Source organism: Mya arenaria, chromosome 7 (genome assembly GCF_026914265.1).
Source record: "Mya arenaria isolate MELC-2E11 chromosome 7, ASM2691426v1".
Lineage (NCBI taxonomy): Eukaryota > Metazoa > Mollusca > Bivalvia > Myida > Myidae > Mya > Mya arenaria.
In genome coordinates, this window is record NC_069128.1 from 9,088,918 (window position 1) to 9,113,225 (window position 24,308).

General features: G+C 35.3%; 1 protein-coding gene across 7 annotated transcripts in view; it reads left to right on the top strand.

The window, feature by feature from the left end:
* Positions 1–1,837: 1,837 nt before the first annotated feature.
* LOC128240559 (uncharacterized) overlaps positions 1,838–24,308 on the top strand; it is a 140,577-nt gene continuing 118,106 nt past the window's right edge. For 2 of the 7 annotated variants that reach the window (XM_052957229.1, XM_052957233.1), the window contains exon 1: positions 1,838–1,988. In XM_052957229.1, coding sequence (XP_052813189.1) covers positions 1,859–1,988 — 130 coding nt within the window. In that variant the 5' untranslated portion in view covers positions 1,838–1,858. Of the gene's footprint in view, positions 1,989–15,240; positions 15,335–16,625; positions 16,759–18,829; positions 19,032–24,308 lie in introns of those variants that run through there. The other 5 variants (XM_052957230.1, XM_052957234.1, XM_052957231.1 and 2 more) reach the window with 4 other exon arrangements.

The window sequence follows — 24,308 nt, forward strand, 5'->3', positions numbered from 1 at the left end:
AAAGAGTAAGCCATGGATGGATTACCTTAAAGTAATCTGTGCACGAAACTATGACTGTTACCTTTAAAAGTTAACTCTGAACCCATGGTTTGGAATATGTGAGTCCTTAAGTCGCATTCAGACATAATTCAAAATGAATCACTGAATATATATATGTACTTACAATAGTAACTGAATAAAACATAATATTTAATACACTATTTGATAATCTCCTTGACATCAATCCTATAAATCATTGATTATCATCACATTTACACCACAATTCTTCTATCGACAGTGGTCATTTATATTACAATGAACGTTTAAAGTGTTTAGTGGTCAATATCATATTTTGTCTAATGAGAAAGGTTTTCCAATACAATGAGTTCAATAGATCAGCAGACAGCCGTTATTGATTTTAATCAGATGAAGCGGTCGATATGAACAGTAGCCGGTCCAATTAGTGGGTAGTTTAAACATTAAAATGTAGACCACTATATAAAATTGCGTCGAATCAAACTATTTGTTTTGTAAGTGCATTCTATTATCTTCAACCATTACTTAAAATACTCTTGCAAGGTCGCTTAGAAATATAGATAATTATTTAGATGTAATTTGCTCACAAAAAACTAAGATAATGACTCAATTGCTATATTTTAAGAAAGGGGAAATACACCTTAGATTTGTGTTTAAAAGTTTGTTTCATTTAACCTTATAAAAATAACGGAAACAATAGTCTTTTACATGTATATGAATGGGAATCTTTTTCTCATGGCTGTTTTGCGACCTTCATTTACTTACCATTCAGATAACAAACACAGGAAATAAAACTCAGGGGCGACACCAGGACTTGCCGTTAGGGGGTGTAACCTTCTAACTTGCACCCTCCCTCCGAGCCGAAAATTAGTTTGTTTATAGTGTTGGCAGGGGGTTGGGAGTACTCCCCAATAATTTTTTAACAGTTTCATCTTCAAAAATGATACATTTTGGCCGTATTTTATTACTTTTTTCAACATATTAAAACAAAAACTTGGACGATTTTAGGTGGGCACACGCCGGGTGCGCCCCCTCGTCCCACCCATGGATCCGCTAGTGAAACTCATGATAAAGTAGTGTTAGACTTTAAACGCTAAATAAACATATTAACAAAACCTTGAAGTATATCTGTCCCAATAATAATGATATTCCCTTTGAGACAGTATAAAAGAAAAGCAAATGAGTTTTCATATGGAAGTGTTCGGTTTCATTGAAGTTCATTGAGTCATTTTATTTATAATTCTTCCCATTCACACTATCTGTAACATTAGACACCGGATCGCAGTGTCAAATTCTCTTTCCTCATAATTAAGTATTTCAAATCTGATTTGCACAACGTGAAATGATATTAGCTTTTATATTTCTTTTTATGTACGTTTGGATATTATTACGGAATATAACAGATTTGTAATGTATGTATATGTAACCAGCTATATTGTTTATTTTTAAAGATTTTATACGATAACAGTAGAAAAAAATGAAACAGGGTAACATTCAAGACAAAGGATTTACCGATTTGACGAAAATACAAAAAATGGATACTAAAAACAAGCTGAACATAATCACTGAAACACAATGAAACAATATGTATGATTAGTTAAAAGGAAACGTCTCTAAAAAGAACAGCAGACGCAAATTCGTGCCAAAACGAGGCTACGGCTGTATGTGATGTAAAAGTGGATAAAAAAATAAATAATGATAACCTAAACACAGCCCACTTTCATGCTTAAATCAGTGCTCAAACACAGACCATTATCAATATATCTTACGTGGATCGAATTAAGAACGTTCTGCATCATCTACGTGACCACCATATGACGTCATAGTTATTGTTAGTGACATCATGACGGGCTTATCAGTACTCTTCAACATGAACACGGAGGAGGGGTGTTACGTGTTCGGACGATTGGAGACGCACAGACGGGCGAACGAACAGTCCATTCAGCAACGATACTCCAGTCTACTAAGTCCAGGTTAGTGTCTATCGTATTGTAAGTCGTTTGTGTACGACCCTGTTAGTAGAGTATACCGTATGCAGATTATTAAAGATGCACTCTTTCTCCCAAATAAGATTTACCACAATTAATACACTTGTTTAAATATACCAGAAAGAATGATTAAATGTTGAAAACAATGGTTCTTATGAAGGATACCGTGTTTAATTTGAAAGAAATGTGCAGAAAACACGATATTTCTTCGTAATGAGACGGTATGATCAATGTTAATATTTTAGGACCTACCAGTCAGTTAATATTTGTGGGTTTTCTGCTATTAAATACAAGTTACAATATTGTTATCAGTAATAAATATTTTCCATAAATGCATGATGTAGTAAGTAGTTAAAGGTGTATCACACAAAAGTTATGTTTGTTATACATGTGGATGTATTGATTTTAAATATGAGTGTCACTTTAAAAAAATCGTTCATCGCTGAAGGACAGCAATTATTAAATGTTATATGAATTAAATATACCTCTGTGGTATCTCTTTCCCAAAAACCTCTCATCGAGTGTACACCGCATTTAAAATCAGTGCTAACTGTAAACGGGCGTCAACTATGTTTGTTACTCCGTGTTTCATAGCTTAGAGTTAGCTCTCTTAGTTGGTATGCAACTGTAACTATACCTCGATCAGTGCAAAATAATCAAAAATCGATCTATCATATGGCTTAACCGACCAGTCCGTCCGTCCGTCACCACAAAGTAACACGTAACGAAATGCGAGGCAGGAATGTATATCAAATACTAACATACAAAACTTGCATAACATCTTCTTCATATCTTGTTCAAATAAGACACCATGGGGTCAGTTTTTGTTCAATTAATGCACCATGCATTGATGGCTTCTTAGGCACCATACGTTGATTACTTCTGAGTGAGTACTTGTTCAAATAAGGCACCATTCGTTGATTGCTTCTGAGTGAGTACTTGTTCAAATAAGGCACCATTCGTTGATTGCTTCTGAGTGAGTACTTGTTCAAATAAGGCACCATACGTTGATTACTTCTGTGTGAGTACTTGTTCAAATAAGGCACCAATCGTTGATTACTTCTGAGTCAATACTTGTTCAAATAAGGCACCACTCGTTGATTACTTCTGAGTCAATACTTGTTCAAATAAGGCACCACTCGTTGATTACTTCTGAGTCAATACTTGTTCAAATAAGGCACCATTCGTTGATTACTTCTGAGTGAGTACTTGTTCAAATAAGGCACCATTCGTTGATTACTTCCGAGTCAATACTTGTTCAAATAAGGCACCATTCGTTGATTACTTCTGAGTCAATACTTGTTCAAATAAGGCACCAATCGTTGATTACTTCCGAGTCAATACTTGTTCAAATAAGGCACCATACGTTGATTACTTCTGAGTGAGTACTTGTTCAAATAAGGCACCAATCGTTGATTACTTCTGAATCAATACTTGTTCAAATAAGGCACCATACGTTGATTACTTCTGAGTGAGTACTTGTTCAAATAAGGCACCATTCGTTGATTACTTCTGAGTGAGTACTTGTTCAAATAAGGCACACTCGTTGATTACTTCTGAGTCAATACTTGTTCAAATAAAGCACCATTCGTTGATTACTTCTGAGTCAATACTTGTTCAAATAAGGCACCATTCGTTGATAACTTCTGAGTGAGTACTTGTTCAAATAAGGCACCATTCGTTGATTATTTCCGAGTCAGTAATTGTTCAAATAAGGCACCACTCGTTGATTGCTTCCGAGTGAGTCAATACTTGTTCAAATAAGGCACCATTCGTTGATTATTTCCGAGTCAGTACTTGTTCAAATAAGGCACCATTCGTTGATTACTTCTGAGTGAGTACTTGTTCAAATAAGGCACCACTCGTTGATTACTTCTGAGTCAGTACTTGTTCAAATAAGGCACCACTCGTTGATTGCTTCCGAGTGAGTACTTGTTCAAATAAGGCACCACTCGTTGATTGCTTCCGAGTGAGTCAATACTTGTTCAAATAAGGCACCATTCGTTGATTATTTCCGAGTCAGTACTTGTTCAAATAAGGCACCATTCGTTGATTACTTCTGAGTGAGTACTTGTTCAAATAAGGCACCAATCGTTGATTACTTCTGAGTCAATACTTGTTCAAATAAGGCACCATTCGTTGATTGCTTCTGAGTCAATACTTGTTCAAATAAGGCACCAATCGTTGATTGCTTCTGAATCAATACTTGTTCAAATAAGGCACCATTCGTTGATTACTTCTGAGTGAGTACTTGTTCAAATAAGGCACCACTCGTTGATTACTTCTGAGTCAATACTTGTTCAAATAAGGCACCACTCGTTGATTGCTTCTGAGTCAATACTTGTTCAAATAAGGCACCATTCGTTGATTACTTCCGAGTCAGTACTTGTTCAAATAAGGCACCAATCGTTGATTACTTCTGAGTCAATATTTGTTCAAATAAGGCACCATTCGTTGATTACTTCTGAGTCAATACTTGTTCAAATAAGGTACCACTCGTTGATTACTTCTGAGTCAATACTTGTTCAAATAAGGCACCATTCGTTGATTACTTCTGAGTCAATACTTGTTCAAATAAGGCACCACTCGTTGATTACTTCTGAGTCAATACTTGTTCAAATAAGGCACCACTCGTTGATTACTTCTGAGTCAATACTTGTTCAAATAAGGCACCACTCGTTGATTACTTCTGAGTCAGTACTTGTTCAAATAAGGCACCACTCGTTGATTACTTCTGAGTGAGTACTTGTTCAAATAAGGCACCACTCGTTGATTACTTCCGAGTCAATACTTGTTCAAATAAGGCACCATTCGTTGATTACTTCCGAGTCAATACTTGTTCAAATAAGGCACCACTCGTTGATTACTTCTGAGTCAATACTTGTTCAAATAAGGCACCACTCGTTGATTACTTCTGAGTCAATACTTGTTCAAATAAGGCACCACTCGTTGATTACTTCTGAGTCAATACTTGTTCAAATAAGGCACCATTCGTTGATTACTTCTGAGTCAGTACTTGTTCAAATAAGGCACCACTCGTTGATTACTTCTGAGTCAATACTTGTTCAAATAAGGCACCACTCGTTGATTACTTCTGAGTCAGTACTTGTTCAAATAAGGCACCACTCGTTGATTACTTCTGAGTCAGTACTTGTTCAAATAAGGCACCACTCGTTGATTACTTCTGAGTCAGTACTTGTTCAAATAAGGCACCATTCGTTGATTACTTCTGAGTCAGTACTTGTTCAAATAAGGCACCACTCGTTGATTACTTCCGAGTCAATACTTGTTCAAATAAGGCACCATTCGTTGATTACTTCTGAGTCAATACTTGTTCAAATAAGGCACCACTCGTTGATTACTTCTGAGTCAGTACTTGTTCAAATAAGGCACCACTCGTTGATTACTTCTGAGTCAATACTTGTTCAAATAAGGCACCACTCGTTGATTACTTCTGAGTCAATACTTGTTCAAATAAGGCACCATTCGTTGATTGCTTCCGAGTGAGTACTTGTTCAAATAAGGCACCACTCGTTGATAGCTTCCGAGTGAGTACTTGTTCAAATAAGGCACCACTCGTTGATTGCTTCCGAGTGAGTCAATACTTGTTCAAATAAGGCACCATTCGTTGATTACTTCCGAGTCAGTACTTGTTCAAATAAGGCACCATTCGTTGATTACTTCTGAGTCAGTACTTGTTCAAATAAGGCACCATTCGTTGATTATTTCCGAGTCAGTAATTGTTCAAATAAGGCACCACTCGTTGATTGCTTCCGAGTGAGTCAATACTTGTTCAAATAAGGCACCATTCGTTGATTATTTCCGAGTCAGTACTTGTTCAAATAAGGCACCATTCGTTGATTACTTCTGAGTGAGTACTTGTTCAAATAAGGCACCACTCGTTGATTACTTCTGAGTCAGTACTTGTTCAAATAAGGCACCACTCGTTGATTGCTTCCGAGTGAGTACTTGTTCAAATAAGGCACCACTCGTTGATTGCTTCCGAGTGAGTCAATACTTGTTCAAATAAGGCACCATTCGTTGATTATTTCCGAGTCAGTACTTGTTCAAATAAGGCACCATTCGTTGATTACTTCTGAGTGAGTACTTGTTCAAATAAGGCACCAATCGTTGATTACTTCTGAGTCAATACTTGTTCAAATAAGGCACCATTCGTTGATTGCTTCTGAGTCAATACTTGTTCAAATAAGGCACCAATCGTTGATTGCTTCTAAATCAATACTTGTTCAAATAAGGCACCATTCGTTGATTACTTCTGAGTGAGTACTTGTTCAAATAAGGCACCACTCGTTGATTACTTCTGAGTCAGTACTTGTTCAAATAAGGCACCAATCGTTGATTACTTCTGAGTCAATACTTGTTCAAATAAGGCACCACTCGTTGATTACTTCTGAGTCAATACTTGTTCAAATAAGGCACCACTCGTTGATTACTTCTGAGTCAATACTTGTTCAAATAAGGCACCACTCGTTGATTACTTCTGAGTCAATACTTGTTCAAATAAGGCACCACTCGTTGATTACTTCTGAGTCAATACTTGTTCAAATAAGGCACCACTCGTTGATTACTTCCGAGTCAATACTTGTTCAAATAAGGCACCATTCGTTGATTACTTCTGAGTCAATACTTGTTCAAATAAGGCACCACTCGTTGATTACTTCTGAGTCAGTACTTGTTCAAATAAGGCACCAATCGTTGATTACTTCTGAGTCAATACTTGTTCAAATAAGGCACCACTCGTTGATTACTTCTGAGTCAGTACTTGTTCAAATAAGGCACCATTCGTTGATTGCTTCCGAGTGAGTACTTGTTCAAATAAGGCACCACTCGTTGATTGCTTCCGAGTGAGTACTTGTTCAAATAAGGCACCACTCGTTGATTGCTTCCGAGTGAGTCAATACTTGTTCAAATAAGGCACCATTCGTTGATTATTTCCGAGTCAATACTTGTTCAAATAAGGCACCATTCGTTGATTACTTCCGAGTCAGTACTTGTTCAAATAAGGCACCATTCGTTGATTATTTCCGAGTCAGTAATTGTTCAAATAAGGCACCACTCGTTGATTGCTTCCGAGTGAGTCAATACTTGTTCAAATAAGGCACCATTCGTTGATTATTTCCGAGTCAGTACTTGTTCAAATAAGGCACCATTCGTTGATTACTTCTGAGTGAGTACTTGTTCAAATAAGGCACCACTCGTTGATTACTTCTGAGTCAGTACTTGTTCAAATAAGGCACCACTCGTTGATTGCTTCCGAGTGAGTACTTGTTCAAATAAGGCACCACTCGTTGATTGCTTCCGAGTGAGTCAATACTTGTTCAAATAAGGCACCATTCGTTGATTATTTCCGAGTCAGTACTTGTTCAAATAAGGCACCATTCGTTGATTACTTCTGAGTGAGTACTTGTTCAAATAAGGCACCAATCGTTGATTACTTCTGAGTCAATACTTGTTCAAATAAGGCACCATTCGTTGATTGCTTCTGAGTCAATACTTGTTCAAATAAGGCACCAATCGTTGATTGCTTCTGAATCAATACTTGTTCAAATAAGGCACCATTCGTTGATTACTTCCGAGTGAGTACTTGTTCAAATAAGGCACCACTCGTTGATTACTTCTGAGTCAATACTTGTTCAAATAAGGCACCATTAGTTGATTGCTTCTGAATCAATACTTGTTCAAATAAGGCACCATTCGTTGATTACTTCCGAGTCAGTACTTGTTCAAATAAGGCACCAATCGTTGATTACTTCTGAGTCAATACTTGTTCAAATAAGGCACCACTCGTTGATTACTTCTGAGTCAATACTTGTTCAAATAAGGCACCACTCGTTGATTACTTCTGAGTCAATACTTGTTCAAATAAGGCACCACTCGTTGATTACTTCTGAGTCAATACTTGTTCAAATAAGGCACCACTCGTTGATTACTTCTGAGTCAATACTTGTTCAAATAAGGCACCACTCGTTGATTACTTCTGAGTCAATACTTGTTCAAATAAGGCACCACTCGTTGATTACTTCTGAGTCAGTACTTGTTCAAATAAGGCACCACTCGTTGATTACTTCTGAGTCAATACTTGTTCAAATAAGGCACCATTCGTTGATTACTTCTGAGTGAGTACTTGTTCAAATAAGGCACCACTCGTTGATTACTTCTGAGTCAATACTTGTTCAAATAAGGCACCACTAGTTGATTGCTTCTGAGTCAGTACTTGTTCAAATAAGGCACCATTCGTTGATTACTTCCGAGTCAGTACTTGTTCAAATAAGGCACCAATCGTTGATTACTTCTGAGTCAATACTTGTTCAAATAAGGCACCATTCGTTGATTACTTCCGAGTCAATACTTGTTCAAATAAGGCACCATTCGTTGATTACTTCTGAGTCAATACTTGTTCAAATAAGGCACCACTCGTTGATTACTTCTGAGTCAATACTTGTTCAAATAAGGCACCACTCGTTGATTACTTCTGAGTCAATACTTGTTCAAATAAGGCACCACTCGTTGATTACTTCTGAGTCGATACTTGTTCAAATAAGGCACCATACGTTGATTACTTCTGAGTCAGTACTTGTTCAAATAAGGCACCACTCGTTGATTACTTCTGAGTCAGTACTTGTTCAAATAAGGCACCACTCGTTGATTACTTCCGAGTCAATACTTGTTCAAATAAGGCACCATTCGTTGATTACTTCTGAGTCAATACTTGTTCAAATAAGGCACCACTCGTTGATTACTTCTGAGTCAATACTTGTTCAAATAAGGCACCACTCGTTGATTACTTCTGAGTCAATACTTGTTCAAATAAGGCACCACTCGTTGATTACTTCTGAGTCAATACTTGTTCAAATTAGGCACCATTCGTTGATTACTTCTGAGTCAGTACTTGTTCAAATAAGGCACCACTCGTTGATTACTTCTGAGTCAATACTTGTTCAAATAAGGCACCACTCGTTGATTACTTCTGAGTCAGTACTTGTTCAAATAAGGCACCACTCGTTGATTGCTTCCGAGTGAGTACTTGTTCAAATAAGGCACCACTCGTTGATTGCTTCCGAGTGAGTACTTGTTCAAATAAGGCACCACTCGTTGATTGCTTCCGAGTGAGTCAATACTTGTTCAGATAAGGCACCATTCGTTGATTATTTCCGAGTCAGTACTTGTTCAAATAAGGCACCATTCGTTGATTACTTCTGAGTGAGTACTTGTTCAAATAAGGCACCATTCGTTGATTATTTCCGAGTCAGTAATTGTTCAAATAAGGCACCACTCGTTGATTGCTTCCGAGTGAGTCAATACTTGTTCAAATAAGGCACCATTCGTTGATTATTTCCGAGTCAGTACTTGTTCAAATAAGGCACCATTCGTTGATTACTTCTGAGTCAGTACTTGTTCAAATAAGGCACCACTCGTTGATTACTTCTGAGTCAGTACTTGTTCAAATAAGGCACCACTCGTTGATTGCTTCCGAGTGAGTACTTGTTCAAATAAGGCACCACTCGTTGATTGCTTCCGAGTGAGTCAATACTTGTTCAAATAAGGCACCATTCGTTGATGATTTCCGAGTCAGTACTTGTTCAAATAAGGCACCATTCGTTGATTACTTCTGAGTGAGTACTTGTTCAAATAAGGCACCATTCGTTGATTACTTCTGAGTCAATACTTGTTCAAATAAGGCACCATTCGTTGATTGCTTCTGAGTCAATACTTGTTCAAATAAGGCACCAATCGTTGATTGCTTCTGAATCAATACTTGTTCAAATAAGGCACCATTCGTTGATTACTTCTGAGTGAGTACTTGTTCAAATAAGGCACCATTCGTTGATTACTTCTGAGTCAATACTTGTTCAAATAAGGCACCATTCGTTGATTGCTTCCGAGTCAGTACTTGTTCAAATAAGGCACCATTCGTTGATTACTTCTGAGTCAATACTTGTTCAAATAAGTCACCATTCGTTGATTACTTCTGAGTCAATACTTGTTCAAATAAGGCACCAATCGTTGATTACTTCTGAGTCAATACTTGTTCAAATAAGGCACCAATCGTTGATTGCTTCCGAGTCAGTACTTGTTCAAATAAGGCACCATTCGTTGATTACTTCCGAGTGAGTACTTGTTCAAATAAGGCACCATTCGTTGATTACTTCCGAGTGAGTACTTGTTCAAATAAGGCACCATTCGTTGATTACTTCTGAGTCAATACTTGGTCAAATAAGGCACCATTCGTTGATTGCTTCTGAGTCAATACTTGTTCAAATAAGGCACCAATCGTTGATTGCTTCTGAGTCAATACTTGTTCAAATAAGGCACCACTCGTTGATTACTTCTGAGTGAGTACTTGTTCAAATAAGGCACCATTCGTTGATTGCTTCTGAGTCAATACTTGTTCAAATAAGGCACCATTCGTTGATTGCTTCCGAGTGAGTACTTGTTCAAATAAGGCACCATTCGTTGATTACTTCCGAGTGAGTACTTGTTCAAATAAGGCACCATTCGTTGATTACTTCCGAGTCAATACTTGTTCAAATAAGGCACCACTCGTTGATTACTTCTGAGTCAATACTTGTTCAAATAAGGCACCATACGTTGATTACTTCTGAGTAAATACTTGTTCAAATAAGGCACCAATCGTTGATTACTTCTGAGTAAATACTTGTTCAAATAAGGCACCAATCGTTGATTACTTCTGAGTCAATACTTGTTCAAATAAGGCACCAATCGTTGATTACTTCTGAGTCAATACTTGTTCAAATAAGGCACCACTCGTTGATTACTTCTGAGTCAGTACTTGTTCAAATAAGGCACCAATCGTTGATTACTTCTGAGTCAATACTTGTTCAAATAAGGCACCATTAGTTGATTACTTCTGAGTGAGTACTTGTTCAAATAAGGCACCATTCGTTGATTACTTCTGAGTAAATACTTGTTCAAATAAGGCACCATTCGTTGATTACTTCTGAGTCAGTTCAAATAAGGCACCAATCGTTGATTACTTCTGAGTAAATACTTGTTCAAATAAGGCACCATTCGTTGATTACTTCCGAGTCAGTACTTGTTCAAATAAGGCACCATTCGTTGATTACTTCCGAGTCAGTACTTGTTCAAATAAGGCACCATTCGTTGATTACTTCTGAGTGAGTACTTGTTCAAATAAGGCACCAATCGTTGATTGCTTCTGAGTCAATACTTGTTCAAATAAGGCACCATTCGTTGATTACTTCTGAGTGAATACTTGTTCAAATAAGGCACCATTCGTTGATTGCTTCTGAGTCAATACTTGTTCAAATAAGGCACCATTCGTTGATTACTTCTGAGTGAGTACTTGTTCAAATAAGGCACCATTCGTTGATTACTTCTGAGTGAGTACTTGTTCAAATAAGGCACCATTCGTTGATTGCTTCCGAGACAGTACTTGTTCAATACTTGTTCAAATAATTGTTTGACCAACTAATCGTCTCTTAGTCATTCCTTTAATTGCATTATTGGTATTCGGAAATGAATCTCGGTCGCCCGGCTCGAGGAAAAGATTAAAAAAGGTATCCATAATTATGATTAGTTATATTATTTAACATAAGACATGGGTTTTACCGGAAAAAAAATAAGTGGACGGAAACATCAAGATATCTTTTGGGCGGATCCGAAGTTATTTATTTCATTACTTGTTTTCATCGGAATAAATGTGCTCATTATAAAACGTTGAATATCTGCATGAAATCTGTATATGTTTCGTCACTTAACTATTATTAACATAAACATCATTAAAATAATATCGTGTGCACGTACATGTAAATGTTTCACCGAGGTCACAGGGGAGGGGGCATACCAGGGACATACGAAAGGTGGGATTTGGACAAACACCCGGGTAATTGACAAAGCTTGGTTCTACTTCTGTCTAAAATATCCCCGACCCCATGATTTTAAAACAAATGTTCTAACCCAAACGGTTGAGATATTGCAAGTATCATAAATCCTGTTGGGTGTGTCCACCGCCCTCGAGCCCTCGTGAGACAAAACATAGAACGATAGCTATATCATGTACGACAAACAATACTCTTCTCTTCATTCTGATATGCAGTTAGCCACTGTGACAGTTAAAATACAATATAATATGTGCACTTTTAGAAAAGGCGTTTTATGATATCTGAAGCGTGCCGCTGAGGTTTAGCGCGCGACTAGTCAAAGTGTCTCCATTGATGGTTGTTTTATGTAGATAGTATAGACGCGGTTTTAATGTTTTGTTAGGAAGGGCTTGGATTTAGGATTGTAAGAAGAAGAAGAAGAAGAAGAAGAAGAAGAAGAAGAAGAAGAAGAAGAAGAAGAAGAAAGAAGAAAGAAGAAGAAGAAAGGAAGAAAGAAGGAGAAGAAAGAAGAAAAAAGCTTGTCTTGCTAGGGGTCGGAGCGTGCCCCCGTTGGAATTTATATTCTCAAGCGTCTGCCGTTCTAAGCGCTTTCAAGTCTATATAAGCCAGTCATGTTCCCAACGTGTCCATTTTGAAAATTAAACGAGAGCATCATCACCGAAGTGTCTCTACAATCATGTGGCTTCGTATTTTGATATTGTCTTTATGCTCTTTTCAGACGACTATCTCAATTCCATATGTGATTTTGTTATTATATCGTCAATTACACAGACAAAATGCATATCTAATATTCCGGGAGCTTTCAGGAATATATTCAGGGCTTTTTGGGCTCAATATGATGGTACGCAGTATTGAGAAACAAATGTTTGTATCGATCGGTACGCTGGCTCTCAATATGGTTTCACAGTATTTGTTAGGCAGGATTATGTAGAAAATGAAGTAATTGTGCACCTAAACGTGTTAATTTTTTTTTTCAAAAGGGCACAACAAAACAAACGTCCATAGTTTGTCTAAGACAAAGGAATGATATTATATTCAAAGCCTTATATTTTTGTGTGAGTAAAACTAGCAGAAAAATCTTTATCTGAATGTCTTTTCTCTTTTCTTGTAGTGCGGCTTAAGTCAGTAAACTTCATGAATCACCAATTTGACGCGCCTGAATTCAAAAATGAAAAGTCAGCAGAACGTTTAAACTGAATTTAATCTAAATTCATTACAACGAAAATGGTATGCATCAAGTATGTTCAAAACATATATTGTGCTTTGAAGTTGTATTAAAGGATATGTGAAGCACATGCATGGGAGTTTAACGCATATACTGTGTTTTGAAAGTTTTGTTTAAGAACATGTGATATATACATGCGTGTTAAAAAGATGTATTGTGCTTTAAAGTTGTATTTCAAGGATATGTGAAATGTATTCATTTGAGGATTAACTTGTTGGAGTCTTTGTGAATGTATGGGATATATAATGCCGAACATGGATATTTGAAATATATGACATGTATAAAAAGTGTAGGGATACGTACTATTTTTATACTAAGTAATGGTTAAAGGTTATAAGTATACATTTACCAATAAAAATGGGTCTGTGGTGACGCAGCCACTCGGCCCATTAATTTTGTAACGGCTGACTTATAAGCATTTAACCAGCTTAGTGTTTAAGATTATATTTTGTCTACTGATCCAGATCCAGCCTTCTTATTCATCTGATTAAAACTGCTTATAAATACTAAACTAAATCTAAGTCAGATTGAAACAAACATACATCGCATTGGACAGAATATAATTTCGAACACTTATGTTGCAAACTAATATCAAACAAATATGAATTCGTGTTTTTATCGAGGTCAACACATATTATTAAGGAAATAAGATAAGGTCAAGGTCGAAATTAATCTTGTTCAAATTAATTTCCAGTTTCGGTTTATCTGTCATATTAAAAATGCTGATAGTGTACTGAAATAATCACCATACAATATCTGATACTATTTGCTTTATAAAAATGAATAAATTACCTCCGGACAATTATAATAAATTCGTATTAAGCCGCCTTAAGTCAGCTAGTTTATTGAAACACGAATACATCGCTAGCTATCTATGTAAAGAAATTGGGAAGATATGAAACTAATTTACGTTAATATGGATGATTAATTTAATAAATGCTTGTTTATAACTAATAGCTGAGCTGTGGGCAAGTTTTGCATTAAACATCTGTATAAATAGTTTACGAATGTTTTTCTTAATTTAAGTAGATATTTAGGAAATGCACGAGTTCACATATAAACCTCATTGCGACTTATACATAACTTATAGTTTTAATTGATTATGTAAATATGCGAACATGGGCGATGTATTGAATAACTCACGGCTCTAAATAAGTGTTGAAGGAATTTAAAGTGGATTAGGATTATCGGCCAAACCTTTGTTTATAAATCCTCAAATGATCTCTAATCTTAACAAAATCTTGTCAACTATTAAGACAGTACGTTTATAAAATCATGTGTGAACATTTTAAAGTGGTATTATGGGAATTAACTTTAGTGTAAAGGAACTTGTATTATTTTCCTATTTAATATGATACTATTATTTTCGTGAACATTATTGGATCATCTTATTTCATGGTGTACTTTAAGTGTTCTTTTGGGAATTAACTTCAATATAAAGTAAACTGTATTATTTCCCTGTTTAATACGACACTATGATGTTTTTGCGAAAATTATTGGATCAACTTATTACATAGTGTACTTTAAGTGTTATTTTGGGAATTAACTTCAATATACAAAAAAACTGTATTTCTTTCATGCTAAATATGATACTACGATATTTTTGTGAAAATTATTGGATCAACTTATTCCATGGTGTACTTTTAACGCTTAGTGCAAAACATTAACGTATTTATTTCTTAATATACTAAATGTTTTTTGTAATTTATAGCACCATTTAAAGCCACAGTAACCATTCTTAAATGGAGTGGGAACAAAAACCTGAAAGATGAGTGTGCATTTGAATTCAAATAGTTTATCAGTTAAGATTTTTCTATGCTAGTGGATAACATGAACAAGTGGGCGACAAATGAGTTGAATGCTTCATATAACCTACGAAACATGAGATCACTGTGTAAAAAATGAGGTTGCTTTTTAATGCATTTAATAGTGTGGATATAAAAAGTGATGTTCACTAAATAGCGTGTTCACAATTGTGTTTGTCGGTAGACCAGAATGGAAATTGACACTTACATAATAGCTTACTGGTAACTCCAACACACGTCACCGTTGGGTATTGGTGAAATTGACCAAATATGTTTTACTGATAAGCCCAGCTACGGGGAGTTAATTGGAAATATTGTGAGATTTCAAATCTAGCATCATGCCTATCGGTAATATTGTGATCTCGTCGGGGAATAGCCGACGACGATGCGGATTAAATGATCTGTCCACGTTTAGAAGTAAGTATATACTTATAATATAGCATTTGAATCATACCATTTTAATGAGAACATGTGTACAAATCACTTAGTTAGAACATGCATTTAGCATTTGAATCAGAGTATAGCATTTTTATAAGAGTAGCTTTAAGTTAACATTTCTGAAACATCTGATTTTCTATTCACTCTGATGTTGGTCATATACACTATTTTAGTTTTACATATATAAGAGTATTTCCTCCGCCCCAATCCTACCCTAGGAATTCGGAATACCCGTTGTTGTTGTTTTTTGGACGGGAATCTGGAACGATGGTTGGGGACAAGAGGAAATTATCGCCTTCCAGGTCTTCTTGTATTTAATGTTTTTGATACACCGACAAAGTAAACCTTTTATAGAATTATGTCAGGAAATCTTCAAATCATTATTATATATTGTGTTGTTTCGAATTTAGCCCATCATTGCTCTTAACAAAGGAGCTTATGCACCAGTCAATTGTAACCACGCCCCCCCCCCCCCCAGGTCCGGGGGTATATCGGGGAAAGCCGGGGAAATGGGCCGTGTTTTTACCCTTCAGGTGGCCCCGCAGTGCCCGGTGAATGCGGTGGTTTTGTCTTCGCTTTAAATATAGCGGAGAATGGGCCTTACCTAGGGTCCCTGGGGTGCGGGGGCATTTGGTGGGGATTTTACCATCTATTCGTCCCCGCACGGCGGGGATTTTAGCCGGGATTGGCTGGACCGTAAGTCAAAGTCCCCACTATTTTCCGGACCTGGGGGTGGGGGGGGGGGGGGGCGTTGTTACAATTGACTGGTGCATTATATACGGATACTATATTATTAGAGATAAATCAAATCATTTCTTGCCATTATGAATAACATGAAATCGAGCTCTCTACAATTGATTTGAAGAGCTCTCTGATGTTTAAATTGTCGCTAGCATTATATCATGATGGCAACAAATAATTAGAGACCTCTCCAAATCAACTAAAAAGTTCTTCAATTGACTTATATAGAGCTTCTAAGCCTTCTAAAGAAAAGCCTTGAAGAGATCTCTAATTTGTTAAATTTTGGGTTTATAATTAAATGTAGATTAAGTATAAGTGATGATTTACGAGTCGGTCAATTCCAGTATAAACTATATCTAGTATGTTCTGGTTCCCGGCATCTAATCATACAGTTGCGTAGCAGAAAGGGGAAGGAACTCCAGACTATATCTAGTAGATCTGAAATTTCTGTGTAAAATCAAAGATTAGTTTAGATGAAATTAATATTTCTCAAAATCATTTCGGAAGCGTGTATTTTAAATTTCCCGCGATTCGCAACTCTTCTTTTGGAGATATGAACATGTTATATGCTCAAGGTCGGTCAAACGCTTAACCAATGTTTATCTTTTGGCGAATGTTTCGTATCTACCTTATTTAAAGGATAAAGGCTTAAGGCTCGTATGGTAAGATTTTGGTTTGTCTTATTAACGTTATTTTCTTATTTTGATGCCAACGAAATTGTATTTTATACCAGAATTTTGTTTTATTGCCAGTTTAATCTCCTTGCAGTTCGTACCCATTCCATTCGTACCATTGGTTTCGCTTTGCATTCATTCGTAACGCGGCGAAAGGTACATAAAGTGCAGGGGATACATTGCATTATAAAGCCTGATTTGATCATTTCTGTATGTTACAGAGTGCACAATATGATGGTATCAAATTCACGATCTCTCGCTTTGCAGGCAGACACTATCGGGTCGCTTTAACTTAGTTTAAAAGCTAGCTTAACAGCATGACAATACAAGTGCCACAATAAACATATTAAATATCCAGTGATATCAAGACAGTACAAATGCTAACTTTTATAATGATACCAGCTGACCAAGGGGTCAAGTGTTCGATCCCCACCAGGTGCAAATAGTCCACCTAAATGGCCGTCAACGAGTCTTTTGACGATTTTTTTAATATGGCAGACTCGTGACGTCCACCATCCCAGCAAAAAGTAGCAAGTGGACCTTGCGCAGAGAATCCTTGCGGCCACAATTTTGAAATTATCTCTGTTATAAATTCAAATTTCTACGAAAATATTATTGCCTACCATTAAACACATATTAAGTTATGTCAGTATGCCCAAAAAACATGTTTAGTTATCATAAAACACCAGTGTCAATTGTTTATCAAGTATCCCGATATTGGTAAATCTGGGAAAAATATGACTGGTTGTGTACAACGGTATTCGTGACCCATAATATATTAATGTGAAAATAAAAACTCTAATGACAAATTAAATCCAGTTCATATAACTGTCGGATAAAAATTGAACAACTTTGTCATTATTATTCAACATCAATGCATATTATTACAGTATATCATTTCGCCCATTGTTAAATGGTAGAGAGTTGTAGCGTTACAGGGATACATAAGAAATGTCAAAATAATAAAAAAAAGTATCCCTGATCGCTCATTATTGTAGCTACAGGTGCAAACAGCAATTTGTGCATTCTTTTACATGTAAAAACTTAAATTTTATGAAAAGAAAAACACTTAATAATCTTTTCAGTTGCTATCAATGCATGAATCAGTCATTTAGAATGAAGCTAATAATAATTGTGATACATTAGTAGAAAATTATTTCAAAATCATTTATTCAAATGTCAATTGTGGTGAAAAAAAATCAGTTCAAACTGCCTGTTTTGTCATTGTGGCACAAGCGCATTTTCGTGCTTACCCACATTAATGCAAGCTAGATAGATGTTTTAAACATTTGGCTTTTCATACATTACAGTCTGCCAAAGCAAAATTGTCAAAATACTTTGATGGTGGCTTTTTATATGGAATACATGTACTCCTGCCAGGGAGACTTTCCCTTATTCACAATCCCCAAAAAGTTCACAAAAATCAGACTCAAAATTCACAATCCAAGTCAACTGGTAGTGGTACAGTTATGTTTAAATGCATTCATAATTCTTAAAATTCTTAAATTTTTTGCTTTGTTTTCTTGTTTGAAATATAATAAATTCACAATTTTGGGCATTTTTGCTACATTGCATATTCACATTTTTAAGAGCCCTCAGACACCATTCAGAAATAGGTGGAAAAACACTGCTGAAAAACAATGTTGCGCTGGGTGACTGATACCAATTAGAAACCAAATAAAATGTTCTAGAAATCCTGATATAAATGTTACAATATTGAACTGCTGAAATTGTTACCTGAGACTTCATACATTAATGATTATTGAATTTAGATATTTCATGTAATATTTAGTACTTGACTCATCAATTTATCTTAAAACATAGGTTTCGACAGATTACAAAACGCATTCTCAATAAAGTCTTTTCTGAGAACATGCTGAGAAATCGTCAGACGCAGACACTTGGAGGGTAGAATTGCAAATAATTCTCTCGCAGGCATGCAGAAATCATCCAGAGTTTCAACAAGTCATATAACACAAACTACTCAATACATGAACAAGGTAAAAGTGGGTTTCTCTTTTTGGCTTTCTCAGGTAAATTCCTAGCAAGCTTCCATCTGAAACAGATCCAAGAAAGCAAGCTTCTGCAGTACCTTGAGTTTTAACCAAATGATTTTTCCTTGATGATTGTTCTGTGAATTGTTTGGATTTTTTCACAAATTTTGGCTGCAGTGGAATTTTTGTCTCTTATTTTGGGAATTTAAATTGAAATCAAGTGACCAAGTTGGATATTTTACCAGTTGCTTTTACAAACAATATCTGGTATGTAAAATTTGTTGTTGAAGATTATGATTTTTTTTCCAGATTATTTTTGCCAATCTTTTTCTGGTAAAAAAATATGACCAGTTTCTCATCTGTAATGATCCAATATTAAAAATGAAATATAAGGCCAAATTAATTTCTTAAAAAATACTTGTTGCCCGACTGATTAACTGAATCTTTCCTGGCTGGATTAAGGCCAAAAAGAATGGTTTGGTTAGGGTTTCATCCTTGTCAAAATAAGGTAGGATAGGTAGGGTCAAGCCAAGCCAAACACACATTTTTAAGGGACGGCCTTAATTATCATGTTATCATGTTAAGTCATAATGTCTGTTAACAAATAGGCCTCTTAACTAAGTGTAATAAAAGTGAAACTAGTATAATAATTACATGAGTATCTAATAGATATTTTACCAGAGCTGAGAGAAGTGTAGATTTCTATCAAAGAGGTGCTAAATGGTGTTAAATTGTGCAGAAAATTGCCACTTTGTCTTCAATTGCCTCACGTTTTGTTTTAGATTACTGGGTAGTGTTCACTGATTTTTTTCTGAATTAGGAGAAAAACTTTTTAGTATTCTATTGAAATGCATACCCTATTGAAATGCATCTGGCTTTATACTGGAGCATTTCTATGGGTTGTATTTTGAACTTGGTATTTTCACCTGAAAGAGTATATTGTTAAGAGATATTTTATCCTGTTTTTTATCAATTTTTGGTTTTCCTTGGTTTTCATTAGGATATTGTTTTCATAAAATGTCAATGTTATATTCAAGGGACTCTATCATAGATTGGCTAAAAGCAAATTTAAGGGGAAATGTTTTCTTGGACCAATTTGAAGACAGGGATTTTTATATCCCAATTTTAAAAAACCCCGTACATATATTATATTTTTACCTGTGGCGAAGTGCAGGCGGACGGCTAGTTGAGTGGGCAGTTTTATCCAATCATCACCAAATTTGGTCAGAATGTGTATTGGCATATATTGGATAAGTGCAATTAAACCATCCATATGTTAACTGCTCTGGTGAATTAAGAGTTATCACCCTTTAACTATGGGAATAATATATTGTTAGTTATAATTAAAGGTTCATTAAGCAGCCATGTCACCCGAGTCACTCAAGAGTTATGACCCTTGAATTGGCAAAAACTTTATTTTTAGTGTCTGCTCTCTAAATTTAGCTTAAACACTACTACCACTTATCAACAACTTATGGTGTTATAAATTATTCAAACCAACATTTTGTGACAGTTGGTGCTCTTGTTGCTCATAAAATTTAATTACTGTCAGTAAAAATACAGCCTCCATTTTCACCCAATTTAAGAGCAATAATTTCTGCGGAATAAAAGAGAAGAAGATACAATTATTCAATAAAGATACAGTAAACTGGCTCTATTTGTAACTGCTTGATTGTTTAAGTGTTATAATGATAAGATCCACATTTTAAGTGGTATAAAGATTGTATATTAATAGGGTACAATAATTTATGTACATACTTTTTTATTTAATTAGCATGATCTAATATAACCATGATTTGGAACTTACAACGCTTATTTTCTCTATCAAAAAGACACTGGCGGTACAAGTAATAAATTGAAAGAAAAATCAATGGAATTTTTATTGTATTGCAAATGGTAAGTACCGGGTTACCCGGTCCAGGTATATGGTAGTAAAACGAAAGGTTACCAAACTCTTTGACCATTATGTGGCTGACATTCGGTTCATTTCAATTCCTAAATTCTCTTCAACTTTTCCCCAAACTTGGTGAGAGAGACATAATAAAGCTGTCACAATGGCGGTTCAATACATAGGGGATTTATATTTCCCAATTTTATGTTTTGAAAAAAAAATACATAATGGACCGCTTTCATTTGAAGGATTTTTTATTCTTAAATAAACAAGCTTTATCACATTCTTGTATGTTTTCGGTCTATTTTGTGAAGCATTTTTGGAAATTTCTAGGAAAATTGAAACTCAATTTTAGTCATTTAACTTTTTCCAATCAGAAAAGGCCTGGCCCAGCCCCTTTCGGTTTCCTAAACTGGTAAAAAATAAACACTGACTGATATTTTTCTATCAGACAATATCTGCTCATCCTTAGTTGTAATATGATATTTTAAGTATATAAAAACATTTTTATCAAATCAATAAAATTATTGATCTGACACTTGCATGTATAAGAAATCCTTCAATGGAAAAAAAGTTGAATTGAGGAAAAAGTTGTTCTTGTTCTATTGCTTTATCATTAGCCTTGAATCACAAGTACATTTAAACATTTAATTTACGATCCAGTTGTTTACTTAAATCGCAGCATTGACACTTCAGTTGTGATCGAAGTATCGTATATTTATGTGAAGCAGTTTCATTCACAGCTGAATGGAATGTTTTACATATTTAATTAATGAATTGTAAGTTGAGTAAATATTGGCGATTGAGATAGTCGGTGATAATGATATGTTTGATTTCAGATAACATTGTTATCAAGCGTTAAAGAATATCTCCCTCGTTTAAACTATTGGAGCAAATGATGTCAAAAGGTTTTCGTTAAAATATATGTCATGTGCCATATTTTAGACTTATTAATTATAATATACGGTGCTGTGCTGACCGATATTTTGGATTTATATCAGATTTTGGCTTTAAACAGTGCTGTTAATCATCAAGAATACATACAACTTCTGTAACAGATATTTGGTGAGTTTATAAGGGATTATGAACAAAATTATGGAATCTATTTAAGTCCACTAATAGATAATGTGAAATATTAATAAAAAGAAAAATGATCCTATTTAGCAGCAAATGGAATTCTGTGTTAGTTTTTTTGTTTTTTGAAGAAAAAAAGTTGAGGTATTGTCATATTGCCTTGGTGTTGTCATTATACAGCAGCGTCAAAACCCACAGCGTTAAACTTTTAACCTGATCCATAACTCTTAAAGCGTTGAGATATTTAAATGAATCACATGTTGCGAGATACCATATATGCACTTGTACAGCAAGGCCCTGCGACAACCCTGGCTTCATAATTGTTGATTTATGCCCCTTTTTACAAAAAAACAGATGAGAGTTGGTGTTTGCTCTGCCGCTTTTGTTTTTTCTCTGTGATGCAAAAATGCTTTCAAATTTTTTATAATTTTATTTTATAACATTACCTTCAGCTAAGTACTCACATTTGCATACATTAACAAATATTTTAAAGCAAAACGTCAGCAGTGAAATATGTAAGAGCTGACTTGACTGAGTTTAAACGACAGAAAGACAGTCAAGTGGTTCATTATATTCTGAAAAACAACAACAATCAGCCAGTTTTGAATTACATAATTCTCATTCTTCTTAGACCAGACATTATAAGCACATTCAACTTTCTCTGGCGGTTAGTCTGGTACATTAAGATACATTGTAACTGCTGATGGTGCAAATTATGAGTTTTCTTTTGTTTCATGAAAAAAATCAGTGGCCAACATTCTGTGGGCCTTATATAAGGACAAGGATGAAACTTCAGAAACTGTATTTTATATCATCATAGCCTGACATAGAAACTCTTGAAGAAAGGAGGAATATCATAAAATTGTTGAGTTTTCAGTTACAGATTTCTAGGATATGGAATTAATTATTCATTCAACATTTTCACATTTCTTTGGTTCAACCGGAATGAAGTATCACCTTCTCCTGTTGTGAATTTATCTTTGTTAAAATTAGCCAGGAATATTAAAATCCCATCAAATATCAAGGTAACTTATTAATTTCATGTTCTATCTCCAGTTTTATGGATTTGAAAAGGGAGGCTCTATCAGTGTTGTACCGCTGATATTAATATTTTGTTTCATTTCTGCCAGTGTATTAGCCCCCCTTTTTGTTACAAGATTTTCAAGGTGTTTTCTTAAGGACTGTACTCAGATGTCAAGAGGGTGGTATATGTGGCATGTAGAAACAAACTGACTTTATTGTGTATGTCGAAACTCTTATAATTTTTTAATGATATTTGTTACCACAGGATTTGGATTGGAAATGAAGGAGTACCGTATTTGGTTCTCAAGGCTGAGAAATGGGGTTTATACAGCCTTTAAACAGCAAAGTTCTGTGACATTATGTTTACCCCTTTATCTAACAAAATGCCTGGTCACTGTGAGTAGCATTGGGGCTGTGATGTGGCCGCTTTGCAACGAAAAGAAATAGCAATGAGATTTGCTGAGTTCGCTAAAAGGATTTAAGGTCGGTTGCAATGTGCAGACATGTTTAAAAGACTTGGTGTGACTGATTTGGTCGCACAGAGGTTTCTGCATATTCTCCCAATGTGAGTCCTTCAACATTCGACAATCGACAGCTAATCGCCAAGCAGTCCCTGTTCACTCACAGTTGCACAAATTTCAAGCCTATAATGTACCTGCAGTGGACAGTTGCAGATACATTGCAGATAATCGCTGCAGACAAGTTGCAAAACCTATCGCTGAATGATCTGCATTCATATCCAAATTCCAAATATGGGCAGAAGTGGTACCGCACTGCTGTCAGCTGCAAATGGAATCAGTCCTGAAGAGGTCACATCATGTCAACAATGTTTGTGTGACTGGGGCTTAAGCAGGGACTAACATAGTTTTGACTGTTAGATACACAGTAACCATTAAGTCACAGCACAAAAACCTGAGGCAGTGATCGAAGAATCTATTTTTTGGTTAACTTAATGAGTGTTTTAAAGTCATTATTTGCAACAAGCTTTGTCCTTAATTGATTACAGCATTATAGTGAATAGGACACTTAAGCAAAGATACTCGGGTAGGACGCAGGCAAAATAATATGTGAAAAATGGAGTAAAAAACTTTAACTTTAATACATGATAGATAAGTTGCAGTAAAAAATGTCAAAATAAGCGATTACAAGCCTGTTGAATAGGATTGATTTTGAAATACTAAAACTTTAAATGTACCACAATAAAAATTGCTGTAATTGTACATGGGCATTTTCGTTTCTTGTTCAATTTTTTAATTAATTTTTTTTTATTTACAATTTTTTTTTGTATATAGGTAATTGGAGAGTAAGTTTTTAAACTTCATAAAACCATTCTTTTTTTAAGATGTCAAATATATGTTTAAAAGATTTTGAACATGACAGAATGAGTCATTCATTGAATATTCTAATAAGTGGCATGTCAGTTTTAGCAAATTTAAATACCTTATTCATAGAACTAATGCCTTACATTTAAGTTGTCAGTTTGAATTGCGATAAATGACATTATAGCCTCAGTTCTGACTGACTGTCTATTCTTATCAAAAAACATAATATTTTCA